This window comes from Rhinopithecus bieti, unplaced genomic scaffold, assembly GCF_001698545.2.
Source record: "Rhinopithecus bieti isolate Rb0 unplaced genomic scaffold, ASM169854v2 scaffold_24392, whole genome shotgun sequence".
NCBI classification, from domain to species: domain Eukaryota; kingdom Metazoa; phylum Chordata; class Mammalia; order Primates; family Cercopithecidae; genus Rhinopithecus; species Rhinopithecus bieti.
In genome coordinates this window covers 3,696,792-3,716,164 of record NW_016812542.1, presented here as the reverse complement: position 1 = coordinate 3,716,164, position 19,373 = coordinate 3,696,792, and the positions used below count along the sequence as shown (strand labels likewise).

Below are 19,373 nucleotides of genomic sequence, written 5' to 3'. Positions count from 1 at the left end.
CCCTGACCTGGATGGGTTCAGGCTTGGGGACATTTACAAGCTGTGTGACCCTGGGGGTATTTGTTCCTTCCCTAAGTCTTGCTTTACTTATTTTATAAATCAGGACAGCAATCCTAGTGTCATGGAGCTGTGGTGAGGCTCAGATGTGCTGCTGTAGAGCAGGTGTCCATGGATAGCGCTGTCCCTGTGCCCTCGGGTGGCATTCTCAGTCCTTGCCTGGTACAGGGTAAGAGGAGATCACGGAAGGAAATGAGTAGCCCCTTCATCCCTCAACAGCACCCCAAAGAATCTACTCCTCGAAGAAGTTCAAAGAAACACTAGCAATTTATTGATTTTCTATGTTTCCAAAAAAGCAAATACATTAGTGTGTCACACAAGGAAACTGGGCCTGGCCAGCACAAGGTTCCTCTACAAATATGAAACAAGGGGAGGGTGGGCTACAGGGATGCTCCAAGATCCCTCACAGCAGCCCCCGGCTTCCCTTCCCTGCCCACCCCAGCCACAGTCCTGGTCCTCCCAGCCAGCTCAGCCAGGTTCTGAGGTGGCCACTCAGAGAGCAACGCTGCCTCTTGGGTCCCCAAGAGGAGTGTGGAGTCAGGGCTGCTAGTGTGGTCCCCACTGCAGAGGTGGCTGGATTTGTCATTGGCCACCAGCACAGGAGATCCCAGGGTCAGGGTAGGGGCAGAGTCTGTGTCCTTTCTCATTTGGCCCCTAATTGGAACTTCTTATTTTGGGCATTGGCCCTGGTAGTGTGAGGTCAATGTGGACTTAAAATTCTGAGACGTGTGTCAGCTACATGGAGCCTGGCAAACTCCTTGCTCTCTTTCTCTAAGAAAAGCCCCTCTCAGTTTTGCCCCTCCCAAAGTGACAGGCCTGGGTCAGTGGCCCGGGTGACCTGAGCTGGCCTGGGAGGGAATGAGCAAGGTCACCAAAGGAAGGCCTGCCCTAACTGTCCACCTCAGCCCCTGAGGTCTGGAAGGCTGCCTGGTTCCCAGGGCAGGGGCTGGGCCCATGGGGCTCTTCATCCTGTGGGGGTGGGAAGAACATGAGGTGAGGGGCTGCAGGAGGCCAGGGTAGTGCTAAGGGGAAGGGGCATCTGCCTGGGTTGGTAAGTTTCACATGCAGAGGTGCGTTTCCCCTCCTGCCCTGATCAGACTGCACAGCCCCCACCCCGGGGAGCCCTAAAGCCAAGGACTCGTGTCTCCGCTTTCTTCCAGGAAAACATAAGCTGCATGAGGACAGGGATGTGGTCTGTTTTCTTCCCTGATGTAGTCTAAGTGCTTAGGACACTGCCCAGCACAGATTGGTGTGCCATAAATACTTTTTAGGAGAAGAATTCCTCTGGGTTCTGATGGCAACAAAGGAGGCCCCGGAAACCTATGCCCAGGACAGTCTAGGGAGACCAGGCTCCACGTGGTTCCCTGAGAGGGAGAGGTGGGCCAAGAGTGGGCCTCCCAGTGTAAGCAGAAGCAAGGGACAGACCCACAGTACCACAGCACAGCTGGCTAATGACCGGGGACACCTCTCGGAGGATAGCATTCTCACATGTCTGGCTTCTCCCATCTCAGTTGTCATACTGAGTCCACATCGGTGTTTTCCAGCTCTGATTGCTGGGGCAAGAGGTGGGTTTGGACTCGGGGGTGGTGCAGAAGAGGAAGAGACTTGGGAGGAGGCTGAGAAGGGGTGGGGAGGAGGAGCATCTTATATTCTTCTAGAGAAGGGCACAGACCAGGAAGTTAATTCCTCTCTAATACCAGCAAAGCTAGCATGGAGGTAGAGGCTGGAAGGAGGAAGGCTTGGGAGCACTGGGCTCTACTCTGTCCTAGTGTACACCAAGGGCTGTCCACACAGGTTTTCTTATAAGGCCTTCGGGAGCCGTCCTGCTACTGCTCGTCTGAAGTGCACAGAGTCTGGGGGCTCGATGTGGCTGATGCCCCTAATGGCCCTGTTTATCACATCCCCTGTGGGTTTCACAGAGTGGAGACACGACAACTGGGGTCAGGGGAAGTGGAGGATGGCCCCTGGCTGGGATGTGGGCTTGCAGGTACCCTGATATGGCACTTTCCTTTCCTAGTCTACCCAAATTCCCCCCCTCCAAGTCTCCTGGGACCCCAAACACCCCCTCACTTGACTCACAGCAGGCTTGGTGGAAATATCTTCCTAGTTAATTTATATACCCCAACTCCATCCCATTAGAAGCCAGAATAGGTGTATACACAGCCCCGCCTGTTCCCCTCTCCACTGGGAATATGAAGACCAAACAGCCGTTCCCAGAACAGCTCTTGGGAAAGATCTGCAATAAAATAGCCTTGTTAAAAAATCATTTTTTACCTTCTTTCTCCTGCAACAAGTAGATTACAAGACCTCTGAATGCAGGGCCTTTGCAGGCTCAGCCTGCTCTGATGGGCACACAGAGGGTGGCAGGCACCATCTTTCAGCTCCTACTCGCCTGAGCAGGCCTCACTTGGCAAAGTATGCGAAAGTGTCCTGCTGTCCTCTGGAGCCCCACACCTGCCCAACCTCAGTCCTTGTGGTGCTGTAGGAGGGGTGGCATCATCAGACACACCAGATTTTCCCATGCGATACACCAGACCTCCCTTCCTGGAAAGCAGTCTCATAAGCGGGGAGGCTGGCCCAGCCCCAGTTACTCCTGCACCCTCAGATACCGCTGGTAGGAAGCCTGCAGGACTCCTCTGAGGGCCTGACTGCAGTAATGGCCCCCTTGCCCTGGCACCATACATTTCAGGAACTATGAGCCGCTCACCAAAAAGCACATGTTGTCCTTGCCTATGAGTAAGAAACACAGGAGAGTCCTTTTCGCCACCTTACGAGCTGCAACAAAATAGCTTACCCAGCTTTTTGCAGTTTGTGGTTATGCTTTGACACTCACACATACACACACCCACACGCACATGCATGCACACACTTACATTATACACATATATATACCATTTCTCAGAGGAAGAAATATTGACATCACATATAAGCCCCTTTAACTCAAGAAAGCCCCCCCAACCTCCCTAACCCCCATTGCCTGCCAGTTCCCGCAAGGAAAAAAAATCTAAAATATTTCCGTTATCAACAGTTTTAGGTTTCTTCTCAGTTTTTTGTGAACTTTTCCAAATACTGCACAGGATGGACAGAAAACCCCATCCAGTGAGGCCTGAGGGCTTCTCAGCTGGGTCATATCTTCCTGGAAAAGGAGAAAGTCCTCCAGTTAGTGTTTACAGTGAGATGTTTCCATACCACAAGCCCAGCCTGTACTGCCACCCTCTTCTCACATCGGCCCTCAGGTGTGCCCTGGCCTGAGACTGGATTCAGGGCAGCCTTAGACACATTTATAGGTTGTCCTGTGGATTCAGAAGCTTGCCAGCTTTGTCTGCCACCCTGCCCCACTGTTCCCTGTCCACTGTGTTCCTCACTAAGCAAGAAGCTGGTGTTCATTAAGGATCTGCCGAACCGAATCTCTTTCCCCTCTTCCGCCTTCAAGTTGTTGCAGCTTGTTTACCAGGAGAGGATATCTGAAGTCTTATTTAACCTTCATCCAGACCAAAGTTATAGTCCTCTCTCCCCACCAGGGGTTGGGGTAGGAGATGCTGGCAGACAGCCTGGCCAAGAGGTCCCCCTCAGCCCAGGAGACCCTGTCTTGATCCCAGGCTATTTGCAGATGGCTCCACACGGGGCTGCCTCTGAGGCCCCTCTCTAGGGGTGACAACATCTGGCTGGAGTATCTATTTGTGATTCTCAGTTTACCTGCATCAGAAACACTTTAGATACTTGTTTAAAAATAGACTTTCCTAGATCCCACTCCAGGGCTATTGAGTCAGAATAGCTGGGGTTGGGCCAAATGTGTGCATTTTAGCAAGCAATCCAGATGATTCCAATGAACACTAAGGTCTGCAAGCCTTTCTCATAGGATTGGTTCTGAGTTTTTGGGGCCTAGAATCATCAGCTGGAAATAAACTTGTCCATACTGGACATGTGCAGAGACTGGAAAGTGAATTATAAAAGGATAAAAAGGTGAGCTGTGGATGACCAAGCCCAGAATGACATATTCTAGAACTCCAGTTATCCATATTGTAGAACTCACTGTAGTCCATGTGAATGGCACCACCTGTGTTGTTCAGTGTGCAATCTACACATTTGTACCTAGCAGTCCTGCCCAGACCCTCTGACCCCTCTGACACTCCTAGGACATTATACACCCCTAACGTCCTGAAGGTGGGACAACCCATGCCCCTAGCCAAGCAGTCTACACAACTGCTTGTGTTGTCCAGAGTCAGGCGAAAGGATGCTTCTGTGTTCCTGGGAGCACAGGCCTAGCCCCTGTCTCTGAGACTGGCTGAGGCTATTGCAGTGGTCCCGGAGGCATCCCTCGCCCAGACGGTGGGGCGATCGATTCTTACCTGCAAGCCTAACTTGCTTGGACAGCCTCTTCTTAGAATCGGGAGGTGAAGTTCCTGAGGCTGTTGGCCCCAGCTAAGGTCCCCAGCATGTTCCTATCGAAACCTTGCTGCAAAGGGAGAAACAGCAACCAAATGACACAAAACTGGATGGGGCTTGCTGTGGGGTCAGACACTGACCACTGCCCTCCCAGAGCATCCTCGGCTCACATAGCCTCTGCTCTCATTGCTAAATACATGCGTCAGGGCTAAAACCAGCCTCAGTAAATGTGCAACCAAACATAATAACTCTCAACGAGTTGGTGAAATGTGTTTGAACTTCCACTGACACATTTGAATTTCCTATTTGCATTTGCAGAAACCTGAGTCAAGGCATGAGGATTTAGGTTAGTATTATTTTTAAAACAGAGCAACAATCAAAATCAGATTAGAGACGTTGTCAGTTGTTCTTCCCTCTGACCATCTCTATCTTTTTTTTTTTTTTTTTTTTTAACAATTCTGACAAGAGCTCTTGGGCAGAGAGGACATGCCCAGTGTTTCTCAAACAAAGGAGCAGGGGGCTGGCACTGGTAAGAAGCTGCTGTGCTAGAAGGTTCTGTTTACTTGTCTGTTCTCCACCTCCAGCCCCACTAGCCCCTAAGCGCCTGCTGGATGGAGAGTGAGTCTTGTTCCTGTTATTTCTCCCAGCATACAGCAGGTGCTCAAGACATGCTTCCGAGTGAACGTGGACAGCATGATTTGAATGCAGCAATAGGCCCAGGTGCCCTTGAAAAGAAGGTCCTGCTGCCAGCCCTGAGCTCTGAGTGCCAAGTCAGCCATCACCGACCTGTGGGAACAGGAGGGGAGATGGCATAGGGGATCCGAAACAGCAGGTGGTTCAAAGCCCTGCTCCTCCTGTCTTTAGGCATGTATTACATGAGCCATTTTCCTTCTGCAGATTTGCATGCTCATTCCTGTCGAGCTTGGCTCATGTCCTGACTCACTGAATCAAGACAAAGTCCTTGGACCCTGATTCCCTATTCAGCAAAATGGATACAAGCCATGTGGCCTGTCTCACCTGTGCTTGTGACTACTCAATGCATGATGGATGTGAAGGCCCTTTGGGAACAGAAGCACCAACTAGATCATGCCCAGGACGGTTGTCAAGCACAGCTAGAGGGAGGAGTGGAGACTGAATGGGGACGCTGGTTCCCAAAGGCATGTGTAGAAGGGAATTCCCACCAAGAGCGATGTCAGTGGATTCTCTGTGTGTCTTAGGCCGGGGGTGGACTCCATTTGTGTTTTGGGGTAAGCTGAATGCTTTGGACCACCACTACACAGTGGGAGGAAGCTCTCACCAGTCCTCCTTACCTGCCTCCCCGTCTTCCTTTGTCTATCTGGCAGCTGCCATTTGCCAAGCCCACCCCCAATGCAGTGCTGTTGGAAAGGAGCTCTGGAATGTCGCATGGAGAACAAGGGCCACTCTTTGCTGTGACCTTCAGATTTCCCCAATCATCTTTGGACACCATGGGTTCATGGGTCTCCCTATTGTCCCCTGCCATGCTGGAGGAAGAGCTGTGCTTCCCTCTGCCCCAGGCTGCTCAACTGATCCCCAGTCTTCCCAGTCTTCCATCCCCATCTTTCTCCCTTCTTTGCCTACTCCCTCTCCTCCCATGACAGAGATGCTTGAGTCCCCTCTGTCTTTAAACAGATCTCTTTTTACCCACTCTTTGGCTTCTTCTTCTCCAGGCTAAATTGCAGTGAGCAGCATCTCCTCTCAGCAACTCCACGTCCATCCCCACCCACTGCCTTGCCCCCTGCAGCAGGCCCCATGTGGCTCCTTTTGCTTGCCCAGCAGTGCTCCTGAAGGGCTCCAGAGACTTCCGAAGCACCAGATCCAGAGCCTTTCCCAGTGTCCATCCCCTGGTCCTCTAGGCAGCGCTGGGAACTGATGCCCTGCCTTCCTTAGAGCTTCCTCTTCTCTCACCAGGTCTTCAGCCCCTTCTGGCACCCTACACAGTTCCCCCTTTCCCTGGCCTTTCCTCCTTGTCCCCAGCAGATGGTCTTCATATTTCTGTCCTGTCCCTCAAGACTTTTCCATACACATGTATCCCATGGTGGTCTTGCCTGTTCTCATGGCTTTGCCTGCCTGAACAAAGCACCACTCTGTATGGTAGCTCTGGCCCCTCTGCCAGGGCCCGCACCACCTCCAGCCTGGTCTCCCATCCAAGTCTTCCAAACTCAACCTCTCCAAATTGGGATCCCTCTTCCTCCCATCTCAAAGCCTTCTCAGCCTCTCCACGTCTGATCTGTCTTTGTGAATGTAACCATAGTCTTCAAGCTAAAAGCTCCAGCCTAATCAGCCCCACCGCTCCGTTTCTTCTGCCTCCTGTCCTTTATGTCCATGCTCATCACTGAGGAATGGGAAAGAAGGGGCCATGTGAAAATGTCCTACAACAAGACCTTATACCCTAGAGGGCTCTGCCCCTGGCTAGGTGGGGAGGGATTGAGGAGGCCAAGGTCACCACAGGACAAGGACAGCAGGCTCCAGGCTTCTCAGCCCACCCTGCCTGGCTCACACATGTGGGATTAGTCTTTCTAGTGCTGCTTTGATCGTGAGACCCTCTATTCAAAACTTTGAATGGTTCCCCAGTGCCAAAGGTGCAAATCCAAGCTCTTCAGTCTGAAATTAAAAGGGCTTTGTAACCTAGCCCAAACCTACATTTCTAGCTGGAGTGCACCCCATGCCCTCAAGAGACTTGTGTGCTTTCTGTCCACTCTGCTTTTCAGTTTGCTGCTAAAGGATCCCACCGCAGGCCTCTCACACATTTCCTTGATTTCCTCTGCCCTCCATGTTCTCAGCACCCCTCGCAGATCCCAGAGCCCAGAGACTCGATCAGAATGTTCATCACATTCATTTTCATGTAGAAGCTGTCTTTGTTTCTCAGACTGTCCCGAAGGGCAGGGGCGTTTCTCCAGTGCCCAGCCCAGAGCCCAGCATATGCCAGGTCCTCTGCTCATGAGCAGGAAGAACCTCAGAAGAGGATGATGTCCTGAGTTCTTACCTGTCTGAGGACACCCTGCAGTTCCTTGCTGGACCACATGTCAGACAGGAGAAGCCGGGCGGCTTCTGCGGCCTTGGGTGAGGCACTGGGCAGGTGAAAAGTGCATTTGTGAGATGAGATTCCAGGAGGCGTGAGAAGGAACACCCTCTTCCCTCCCACCCCCACTGCCAGGGACTGGACACAGGGGAGGCCTCAGAGGAGGCCTCAGGTGTGCAAAAGAGAGGAGCCCCATTGGGGTGTGGTGAGCCTGGTCACCCTATACAGTGGGCACAACCCCATGACCCTGCCCACCTAGAGCACCCCAGGACTCTCCTCAGGGGCCATGAGGGGGCAGAGCTCTTCCACTCCAGTCCCCAGCCTTGTCCTGGGAAGAGGCAGCCCCACAGAACAGGATAAAGTCCCTATTCAGTTGGACCTGCTGTCCCATGCCTCCTGCTGGCCCAGTGTGTTGCCTCTTCCCTCCGTGCAGCCCTGGGGCCTGGATGCTAGACCCTTCGCTCCACGCATTCTCGGCTTCTGGAACTTCTCCTCCATTCAAGCCTCTCCCGTCCCTGGCTCCTCCTGTCCTGGGTGCTTTCCCTGCTCCATGGAGAGCTGCAGGACTGCCTCCTGCTGTGCAGGGTGAGGAGGGGCTCTGACTGGGGTGCAGCCCGTGGGAGCACCCCCCGCCCACCTGTTGCGGCACAGGTTGATGATGTTGTTGAGCATGCTGCTGGAGAAGTACTGCTTGGCCAGCTGTGGCTGCGAGGCCATCAGGTTCCTCACGGTGTAGCAGGCCGAGGATAAGATGTCTTCAGAGTTGCTGGTATTGCCAGTGTGGCTGGTGAGGAGCCTGGTCACCTCTGGGAACACCTGGTTCCCTGGGAGAGGAAGGAGTTGGGGCACAGGGTCAGGATGACTAGGGAAGGAGGGGCTGAGGGGTTCCCGCTGGGGCCACACTCTTGGATAGCCTTCTGCCAGGCTCTGAGCCAGGGGGCCCTCAGGGCTTCCTGGCAGCTCAAACTCAGGGCTCAGAGACCCAGATAGGACTTTTGCAGATCTGCTCCCAGCCCTCAGGTGACAGGCTCCCCACTCCTGTCTCCACACCTGTCTTTGGCTAGCTTCCTTTCCTGGAAAGCTCATCCCAGGGAATGGCTTAAAAGATGACCTTCAAGCAGGCTTTGAATTGTAGGGAGCCTGCCATGTCTTAGCTAGAGGGGGAGGAGAGAGAGGGACCTTACCCATCACTCTGTGCAGCACAGGGTGGCGGGACATGTTGCTCAGGAGGGAGGCTCCGGACCGCACCACATCAGAGTTGCCAGATTGCAGGAGGCGGGCAATTTGTGGCAGGCCCTTTTCCTTCAGCCCAATCAACTGGCTCATGCCACTGGACATCTAAGAGAGAAGGAGCAGGTAAGGAGCTAGCCTGTGGCTTCCCAGGCACCATGGCAGGCAGAAAGGGGCAAGGAATCCCAAAGGCAGACATCCCAGAACCCTTTCTCTTTCATGTTGGAAGCACTAGCAGACACAAAAATCTGCTCACATGTGGGTAACAACAGAAACCTAGGCTAACATGCACCTCCCCTTTCCCAGCCCTGATCCCGTCTCCCGGATCAACCTGCAGACCAGATGGGTGGAGAGAGGGAAGTTTCATTTCCCCTACTCATAGTAACCCAGAGTCAGCTTCTAGACTAACCCAAGTGTCCAATGCTGCTCTCTCACCCCACTGTCTCAGCACTGCCCCCATTATGTCTCCCCACACTATCTGCCCATGTGAAACTATACGGTCAAGGGTATTTGTCAGTTATACAGCTGGCCTTCTTCCAACTTTCTTACCTCTTTAGAATCCAACACATATTTGTTGAGGGCTTGCTTGAGAAAAGAGGGCTAAGAGAGGGTCTGGGCCCACATGGAGACAGAACTGGGGTCCCCTAGAGGTAGGCCAGTTCACCCAGACCTTTAAGCAACAGAGCCACCCTGGGTGTAACAGGTCTAGGTGGATTTGGTGTTCTCAGAGCTGCCCAGCCTCACTCCTCACAGCCACAGAAGTTCTCCGCCCTCGGTCCACTCTAGTGCTGCTGCTGCTCGGTTCCCTTGTCCTAAGTAAAGCTGGAGAATAGTTGGCTGCCTGGCCCATCTCAACTCTTCTTGATTGCAAACAGGTTTCCTCTGGCTTTGCCCCATATCACTGTGCCCTCCAAGCTACATACATTTGGCCTTAACATCTGCACGAATTCTGTCCAGTCTTCTCTGGACCTGCTTGGACCCCAAACCCTCTTTTTCCACCTTTGTGAGTTCAACAAATGGGCAACTCCTTTTGCCAAACACCCTCTCCACCCCATTCCCTAACCTCAAGCAGGGCCCAGGAAGTCAGCCAGGGACCAGGAACCATGTGTCCAAGAGGATTGTGTGGCCATGGACTGAATCCAGCATTAGTGGGCCCACCCACTCTGCACCCCCCAGCAGCTCCTAAAGGGCAGAGGTGTTTCCCCAGTGCTCAGCCCAGAGCCCAGCATATGCCAGGCACTCTGCTCATGGGAGGCTCCGAAGCCAGGGGACAGGCTGGGGGGAAAGGAGGGAGCGGAGCCTGGACAGTGGCTGGAGGATGGGGCCGCTGCGGGAGAGAAGGTACAGCCCCACTCACCAGCCCCTTGCTGGCCGTCAGGTTCTGCAGGGCACCCGCACAGGCCTCCAGGGTGGCATCTTTCTTGCTTTTGCCCATGAGGTTCAGGTAGGTGCGGATGGCATCTGAATGGTACAACCAGCCGCTGCCCTTGGGGTTGGTCTCTTCCTCGGGCAGGGGGCAGTCGTAGTTGTTGTTCTGAAGATAAAGAGCATGTCGGGGGGTCAGTGGGAGCCTCGTGAGAGGACACAACCTGGGCATTCTCTCCCCGTCCCCCCAGCCTCAGAGTCGTGGTTCCAGATAGGGCGAGCTGAGGAAGCGCCTGCGGAGGCAGGGAGCCTAGGACAGCCCCGCTGCACCCCTTTCCTCTACGCACTGCAGCAGCTCTGTGGGATGCAGGAATGGGCCATCGTCCTCCAGACCATCCCAGGATGTGGGAGAAGAAAGCATCCTGGCATTTTGGGAGCTGTGCTCCAGGGCAGCCTTGGTCCAAACCTTCCAGATACGTGGGGCTGCTTTGGGCTCTCCCATCATGATGCTTCCTCCTCTTCTAGACTTAGAGAGTAGGTTTGACCCAGCCTGGGCCAACGGGGGTGGTCTGGGACCTGGATTCCACAGCTGGGTCCAGTGAAGGAGGGCTGACTACCCATCCCCGGCAGGCTTCTGCTTCTGGGAAAGCCTGGGAGAGCTCAGGAGATGGTGGGAACCAAGGCCAGAAAGGGTGAGAGTTCTGGCTTTCCTCAGATTCTCAAGGGCAAGGGAGAAGATCGGGGAGACTTGACCCATTATACAGTAAGAAAGACCAAGGCCTGCAAACAGAGGGCTGGAGTTTTTGACCTCTAAGGTGGTCTGAGCCCTTATACTTCCAAGAACAGATTTCCCCTTATGCAAGATGAATGGCCTCTACTCAGCTCCTGGCATGCAGCATGAGCCCCAGGCCAAGGCGTTGGCACGGGCCTGTCCCTTAGGGCTGGTTTCGGGCTCCAGGAGGGCCCAGAGGAAAGGGCAGATAAGGCAGTGACTCCTGGTAGGATGCTCGATGGGGCGGGCTCTGGCCCTGCTGATGCTGTACTCACCATCATCTTGTCGCTCTTGTTGCTGAAGCAGCCAGTGGAGGACTTCTCGGTGTAGGTATTGCGGGCGTTATACTCCAGCTGGCGGTAGCGAGTGGGCACCTCAGCATCCAGGCGGTAGGAGAGGTTGTGCAGGACACACATGCAGTTTTCCACGGACTGGGGACCAAGGAAAGGCATGGGCCTGAGCCTCTGCCCAGCCAGACAGGCTCCTGGCCTAACACCTACCCTAACTAATAAGAGAGCAGAGGCACCTGGGCTGCATCAGGAACAATGAGTGCAGGCACCACCACACTCTCAGCCTGGAAAGTCTTCCAGGGACACCTCTGTGACCTGAGTTTGAATCTGTCATTTCCTGGCTGCATGAACTTGACTGGCCTCACTTCTCTGGGTCTCAGCTATCTCAACTGTAAAATGGGACTACAATCATCCACTTCACTAAGGTATTGGGAAGATGATACAGAGAAAGCACTTATCACAGGGCCTAGCGTGTAGTAGAACTGCTGTGGACAACATGCCAATGGGCAGACTGGGATGCTGAAGAATGTGTCTTTTTTTCCCAGAACAAACTCCTCCAGAAGAAGCCCCATGCCTCTAGATTCCAAAGCCATCCAGTGCACCCCTCATTCCTTCTTCCTATGGCCAGTCCTTAGCTGTCAATGTCAGCGGTGCTAAGTCAACAAACAGCAACACCGGGAGCCCAGGGCTTCATCATGGCATGGGCCCAGATCTTCGTCAATCTCCTTTGGCTAAACCTCCAGGACTAGGGTTTGGGGGCAGCAGATTTACCCTTCTAATGATGTTTGGCCCTTGCTGGGGTCTAAGGGAATCTGACTTCCAGGGCTTGGGGTTACACAGGTGTTGGGGATGTTGTGCCCAGAGCAGAAAAGCATCTTCCCAGTTGGAACCAGGCCGAGCAGCCCAGCGTCACTGCTCTCCTCTGCGACCCTGCTGTTGTTTCCAGTGGAGGGAGCAGGAGATAAAATCCCTCCTCATGGAAACTGTGCTGAGAACCCAGATGCTGTGATGCCAGCCAGTCCCCTGGCAATCTGGGGCCTGCTGGACCTCACTATCTCCTGAGCCACTGTCCTGCCATGGTGGGGACATCTCAGCCTTCTGTTTATCTGCCCTCCACGATTTTGTTTTCTCTCTGTTTGTGCTGTGTCCAGAAGTCCAGAGAGGGCAGGAAGGTGACCCTGCCAATGGCTTTTCTGGGAGGCAGTGGGAAGATAGCAGTGGCAGAAAGAGTCTCATCTCAAGGGGACACTAAGCCCTGGGGACACCAGTATGGATTCCTCGGGGCTGTGGGGCAGGGCTCAGGGCCACGGGACAGGGCTCGGCACCGCCAGTGAAGTGCAGCCAGCAGATACTCGCTGGGAGCTTCCTCTGTGCCAGGCCCTCTTCGTGTTTTGCTTATTAACTAATCGAGCCTTTCAGACAACCCATGAGTTGATATGATTATGACCATTTCCATTAGAGTGAAGAGTGAACTGGGGAACAGAGAGATGAGGGAAGCAGCTGCATCGACTACACTTGTAAGTGAGGGAGAGTGGATTTGCATGGGCACGCTGTCCTCAGAGCCCACCCCTGTAGCCACACTGGGCCCTGCATCCAGATGCCCCTTCTACCACCCCTGACTCTGTGCTACTGTCTTGTCACTGGGCCAGGCCTCAAAGGCACCCAGAAAACGTAGGGGGCTGGGCCTAGGGGTCAGGGTGCCACCAGGGGATGCACTCACCTTGTCGTCACAGCGGCTGGCCGCTACACAGTTCTGGACATAGGCCATGAGGGAATCAATGAGCCCTGAGTAGTTACGCATGGTCTGGCGGCCTGCATCGGCCGAGCTCAGGTTCCTGGGGAAGAGAACAGAGAGTGGGAGAGGGCAGAGAAAGGGGGAAGAGAGAACAGGGAAGGTAGAGACAAGAAAGTGTGGTGTAGGACAGGAAGGAGAGAGAACAGGCAGGGGAGGGGAGGGCAGAGAGGAGACAACGGGGTGGGGATTGGAAGTTGTAGTAGGAGGAAGGAAGGAGAAGAGGAAAGGGAGGAAAGGAGTGAAGGGAGGAAAAGACGAAAAAGGAAGGAAAGAGAAACCATTTAGCCAATTCCGCCTGGCCCTGGCTGAGGCTGAAATGAGGTCTCATTTGCACTCAGTTCTTTTCCTCCTTCACTCTGCCCAGTAACTTTATAATTGGCAATGGCTCCATGTGGCAATGGTCCCTCTGCAGCTGCAGCCCAAGGCCCACACCCTGCTAAGCCAGAAGCTCCTACATGCCCAGTCTCTTTCTGTGGGGCAGGAAGAAGCCCTGTTGATGCTGGATCAGCAGTGGAGCTGGGGGTGGCCAGGCTGGGCACCAGAAGCTCCCTCTCCTCCCAAGTCGTGTTCTGCCCCTAGCAGTAGGCTCATTCCCAAGCAATCTGGGCTCATCAGCCTGGTGCAGGTGGGGTGTGGCTGCTGCTTGCTACCAATAGCACATCAACCCCATAAAACTCTTAATTACCCTCACTTTTCATCTCCCCAGCCTCTCTGCTTCTTGGAGGCTGCTACTGGAGGCTGGCAGGGAGAAACACAAGTTGAGACACAGAGGCACATGCCAGCTGCACCCACCACTCTGAAGGGGGGTGGTTCTCAAGAGCTGGGAAAGACAACTCCCATTAAAGCAAGCTGGGACCCTAAAAGGGATCCTGCTCCAGGGTTCCAAGCCCTGTACAAGCCGCCCCTCCACACCCACCCCTCTCGCCAGCTTGTAAACCTCTGCTTCTAGAACAAGCCCTCCCACCAGCCCCATAGGGGCTTTGCCACACCCTGATACGGAACTTAGGCAACTTTGGGCGAAGCAGTGCTATCTTCATGCCAATGAACATGGCAAACAGTTTTAACACCACAGCTGGGAAGTGACTCATTAGCAACCCATCGGTAGACTTTTGTCTAAAAGAACACTCTTCAAGATAGCACAAGAAATGCATTTTTTCATGGGGTGGAGGAGGGAAATGGTTGAACCAGTTTGGATATTCAGATCCAGGCATTTCACGCTCAGATTCCTGATTAATGTCCACTGCATTCTCTCAAAGCGGGTGGTAGGGTCCTGGGCCTTATCCAGATCCAGGGAAGTTAGGAAGGTCTGAGTCCCTGTGTCTTGGAGCCTGCCCATAAGAGCGAGTGCCAGGTAGTCTGTTACGTTCTATGCACTGGCTGAATGTTGGCTGAGATGGGGCTGTCTGGGGAAGGGCCCAAGGCTGGCACAAAGAGATCCCATGTATCTTCTTCTCTCACCTCAAGCAGCCTGTGGCATTGAAGAAGACCTCAGGGTCCACCGCTTCCCGGGACATGTTGCTATTGCCATCGCACCAGCCAGAGAAGGGGATGATGACGCGGTCGGCCAGAACAGGCAGGGCGTCGGCAATGAGCTTCTCCTTCAGCTCGTCAGTGGAAGACAGGTTCCAGAGCAGCCCTGGGGGGCAGAGACCATCATCCCAATTTGTGCCAGGCTCAGGATGCCCTAGGGACCGAGGTAACAGCCCCAGCCTGGACTCTAGCAAATGGGCCCTACTGAAATGTCACCTTCCAGGTAGCCCTGGTCTATAGAACCTATTGTCTGACTGTTTCATGAGATCATTTCTCAATGTCCCAACCAGACTGAAGGTTCTTTGAGGGCAGGGAACATCTCAGAGTTCTCTGTCAAGGCCAAAATTATGCATGTGGAAAGTGATCAAAAAATGTTTGATTAATCAGTGGTTTTTAGTGTAAATTTTAGCACCTGGAATCTTCTAACACAGTCTCTTTTCCACCTAAAAGTTACTCCAGAAATACTTATCAATTATTACTCTGTACATGGTCTGATCTTCCCAGTCCAATTCTAGGTCTTCATGGTGACCTCTTCCTCTTGTGCCCCCCACCTTGAGAGCTTACCGTATTTCTTGAACACAGCGTAGGTGCTTAAGACCTGTTAACCCCTTCCCCCCTCAGTCTTACTCTCTTTCCATCACCTGGGAATCCCAGGGCTTGTGGAATATGATCTTTCCAGGACATGAGCCTTCCTCCTTTTGCTCTTTAACCTCAAAAAGATGGTGACCCCTTGTGTGTGTGCAGACCACCCGAGGTCACCCTCTGGACACCCCTAATTGGTCCAAGGCCAGTGTCACTAAACTCTCAGGATATTGGCCCTAGGTCAAATCTGCACAGCTGTGTCTTGGCCCAGCCTGGAGAGACTGAGGCCATAGCCAGTGGCCTTGCCCAGCCCCCCACGCTGGCTCTCCATGGCCGTGGCATCCTACCGGTCAGTTGCTTCTGGATCTCGGCGTTCCCAGTTCTCCTCAGGAGGGTGACTGCCTCGCGGATCCCATTCTGCCTCTGGGTCTCCAGCTTATTGGTGGTGCTCCTGAACACCAGGTTGCGCAGGGCCCCTGCCGCGGCCTGCTGGACATTCTGGTTGGGGCTGCGGAGGAGGTCCACCAGCTTGCAGATGCCTCCCAGCTGATAGACCTGCCAGGAGAAAGTCGCCACACTGCCTGGTCAAGGGAGATGAGGCTGATCTAGTTATTCTCTACTCAAAGCTGACTTTTTTTTTTTTTTAGACCAAAAAATCTATCAGTTCAGAAATATTCCAGTCCACCAAAATAAATAAACAGTGTGAGGTCATGATAACTGACCCAGACCAGGAGGCGAAAGACCTGGATGCAGATCCTAGCTCCCATATCCTAGCTCCCATATCCTAGCTGGGAGACCCTCAGCTAGGGTCCCTCCTCTTTCCTGAGTCCTGCTTTCTTCCTCTGGAGAATGATGGTGAGGACCTGATAAGAAAGTGGATGTAAATACATTTCAAAATCCTAAAGCAGAATACAGACATAGAAACGGATACAAACTTATCCGGGACTCTGGGAAACACATTTCTGACACTACATCCTTGGGCTGAACTGAAGAGCCCTGTAGTGTCCTTCCCGCCAGCAAAGCTTTGGAAGCGTCAACAGGGCCTATTTTCTACCATAAAATGCCTGGAGAGAGAAGGGGAGTGGGAAAGAGGAAGCGGGTAGGAGGGCAGGAGTTGAGAGGTGGGGAGCAGTCATGTTCTTTAGTGGGATTTGAGAAAGGGGGTTTCTGTTGAACCCATGGCTGGCATTGAAGTATCTCTTCCACAACCAGTGGAGGAAGTATACATGCCTAATGTCCACTTAAACAGAGGGCTTTGCTCTGCAGAAAGTTAAGATTCCCAGCTCTAACCTTGGGCAATGTGAAGGCCCCTGGCAGCTGGGCAGGGCAAGAAGAAGCCAACTGCAGATGCCCCCACCCATCTCTAAGAGCAGAGTCAGGCTGACACACCCAGGCCCTGCGCAGGCCCACCAATGAGGAAGGTATGCAGCCAGCTACCTGTTGCTTGGCAGATTCATCCTGGAAGCAGGTATGCTGGATGTAATAGGCCCCAATGGCCTGGTACTTCTCATCCTGGGAGCTCAGGTACTGCACAGCCTTGGGGATGGTCAGCCCACTGCACTCAATGTCCTCACTGCAGATCCTGTGAAGAATGGGCAGTGGGGGTGGTTACAGGGTGGGCTGGGAGCCCTGTTGAGGGAGCTCAGAATTCCTCCTGGTACACTAAGCTGCCACAGCCTAATCTGCCTCTGGAGAGCCAGAACAAGGCAGTCTGGGCCCACCTGGAGAATACCCCTGGGAACGGTTCCTCTCTTCCAGAGAAGGGAAAGCTACACCCACTGGATTTTCCCCATGTGAGAATAGTGAATCCCTGGTCACAGTTAATGTCCAAGCAGGTATGTTATCTCTGCACTGAGGAAAAACTCCTCCCTATTCCCTGAGGGGAAGCTTCCCACCCACCTTGCCATCTCTCTTGTTTGTGCCTGGTATTAGGAATATGGAAGACAATGGACATGATCCCATCCATCCATCCATCCATCCATCCATCCATCCATCCATCCATCCATTCATCTGTCTATCCATCCATCTATCCATCCATCCGTCTATCCATCCATCCGTCCATGCATCCATCTATCCACCCATCTGTCCTTACATCCATCCATTCATCCATCCATCCAACCACCCATCGATCCATCCATCCATCCGTCCGTCCATCTATCCATCCCCAAGTCCAGCTGGGCTTACACAAAAATTTTCACATCTACCCTTTCTTCCCAAATTATAGCCAACAATTTCCTGATTTTGATCACTTTAATGGCAGCAAGGGACTGCCATATTTGGCTTTCTTCCTCAAGCTCCCCCATCTAAAATTCATACCCTTTTTACTAGATAAGTGGTCCTAAAACCCTGTTCACTGTGTTGTTCTCTAGCTCAGAAGCCATCAGTGGCTTCTCCATACTTCAGGTTCAAGTTTAAACAGCTTAGTCTGATATCCAGGGGCAGGTATTAGGTTGAATCATAGGAAATGTCTGTAGTTAACCTTTTTTGAGCCATAAAACCAGACATTTCATGTTTTAACCTAATAACCCGGCTGCACTATGAAAACATTCCCCAGCCCCTATCCAGGGTCTGCTCCAGCAAGACTATCCCCTTCACTGGACTCTGGCCAGGTCTCAGGCTTGCCTCAAGGTACGTCACTGGCCCTGCTCAAGCCCCACCTTTGTAAAGCATTCCTAGGGAAGGGAAACCTCTCTTCTAAGAACCTCTCCAGCTCCCCTGGTGTAGAGTCACAGGGTGGTGACTGGCTATGTCCAGCATTCAGAGAGGGAGCCCTCTCCTCGTGCTTTGACATACCTAGTGGTCAATAAATACTCATGGTTTTAGCTACAGCAACCCAACTTCATTTCTAAGAAAACCACCCGAGTCGCAGAGCTCTCTGGCACTGGGTTAGTAGTACTGCTGCCTGCATTGAGAGAAGGTCACTGCATTCATCAGTAAAATGGCTTGACACTCATCCCTTCCATATCTCACCTAGAACCTCCACTCAGGGTCTCTGGTTGGGGCAATGAGCTGAAGCCAGAGGTTGCCCTGATCAGCCTCTAAGAGAGAGCGGTTTCTAAGTTCTTCTCCAGATCATCCTAAATACGCCTTACAGCCTTCAAGTAGTTAGGAAAGGTCTAGCTCTACAATGGGGTCCTGCTTATTTTCAGAACAGTGTGGTATTGGTAGGGAAGAGCACAGGATGGAGAGCCAGCTGTGTGGCCTTGGACAAGCTGCTTAACATCTCTGTGCCTTGTTTTCTCCTCAGGAATACTCATGCCTGCCTGGCGAGGGGTGTGAGGATTAAAGATGAAGAATGCAAAGCTCCTGAGGCTCTCTGAAAAGGAGTTAATTGTGTAGCTCCAGAACAGCTCTGGGTTGTCCCTATCGTGGCTGCTGTCCCCTGCACTTGCCAAAGAGTCTGGCATGTACTGGATGCTCGGCAAACGTTTGCCAAACACATAACAATGAGCAGTAGGTGGTGATGAAGGACAGTTCAAAGGTTCAGGGAGCCTCCAGCACTGAAGGGCAGGCTCAATGTCACTCACAACACCTCTGCATCTACGGTTCCTAACGGCGCACCCCATTCGGTGTCCTTTATTCCCTCTGGGTGATGGCCGTCAACATCTATGCACAGGAGTTGTGCTCTGTTCTGTAGCACTAGATCATGAAGCCCCATGAAGTCCCTCAGGGTTTTTGTTGTTGTTGTTGTTGTTGTTTGTTTGTTTGAGACAGAGTCTCACTCTGTTGCCTGGGCTGGAGTGCAGTGGCACTATCTCAGCTCACTGCCACCTCCACCTCCTGGGCTTAAGTGATTCTCTTGCCTCAGCCTTCTGAGTAGCTGGGACAACAGGCGCCCACCACCATGCTTGGCTAATTTTTGTATTTGTTTGTAGACATAGGGTTTCATCATGTTGTTCAGGCTGGTCTCAAACTCCTGAGCTCAAGCACCCTCTATCCACTCCTGCCTCAGCCTCCCAAAGTGCTGGGATTATAGGTGTGAGCCACCACACCCAGGCCATGTCCCTCAGTTTTTAGTCTATTCATCTTATTTGTCTTTTGGATTTACAGGTTATGTTTTAGGTTATGTTATAACGTAACCTAAAACCCATTCTTTTCCCATCGTCCGTACAGGGGCATATTCCTTTGCTCTTTCAGAACATGGATAGAGATTTACATGCCTAAGATCAGAGGTTCTCAAACTCTAGTGTAAATCAGAATCACTGAAGAGCTTGTTAAAATATGCATTGCCGGGCCGGGCGCGGTGGCTCAAGCCTGTAATCCCAGCACTTTGGGAGGCCGAGACGGGCGGATCACGAGGTCAGGAGATCGAGACCATCCTGGCTA

General features: G+C 52.8%; 1 protein-coding gene across 1 annotated transcript in view; it reads right to left on the bottom strand.

Moving 5' to 3' along the window:
* Window positions 1-305: 305 nt before the first annotated feature.
* Window positions 306-19,373, bottom strand: part of PKP1 (plakophilin 1) — a 49,976-nt gene continuing 30,908 nt past the window's right edge. The window contains exons 4-14 of the mRNA XM_017896596.1: window positions 16,485-16,629; window positions 15,395-15,602; window positions 14,394-14,571; window positions 12,861-12,975; window positions 11,126-11,281; window positions 10,071-10,247; window positions 8,668-8,821; window positions 8,121-8,307; window positions 7,448-7,532; window positions 4,407-4,513; window positions 306-3,193 (exon numbers count right to left, since the gene is read on the bottom strand). Coding sequence (XP_017752085.1) covers window positions 4,439-4,513; window positions 7,448-7,532; window positions 8,121-8,307; window positions 8,668-8,821; window positions 10,071-10,247; window positions 11,126-11,281; window positions 12,861-12,975; window positions 14,394-14,571; window positions 15,395-15,602; window positions 16,485-16,629 — 1,480 coding nt within the window. The 3' untranslated portion in view covers window positions 306-3,193; window positions 4,407-4,438. The remainder of the gene's footprint in view (window positions 3,194-4,406; window positions 4,514-7,447; window positions 7,533-8,120; window positions 8,308-8,667; window positions 8,822-10,070; window positions 10,248-11,125; window positions 11,282-12,860; window positions 12,976-14,393; window positions 14,572-15,394; window positions 15,603-16,484; window positions 16,630-19,373) is intronic.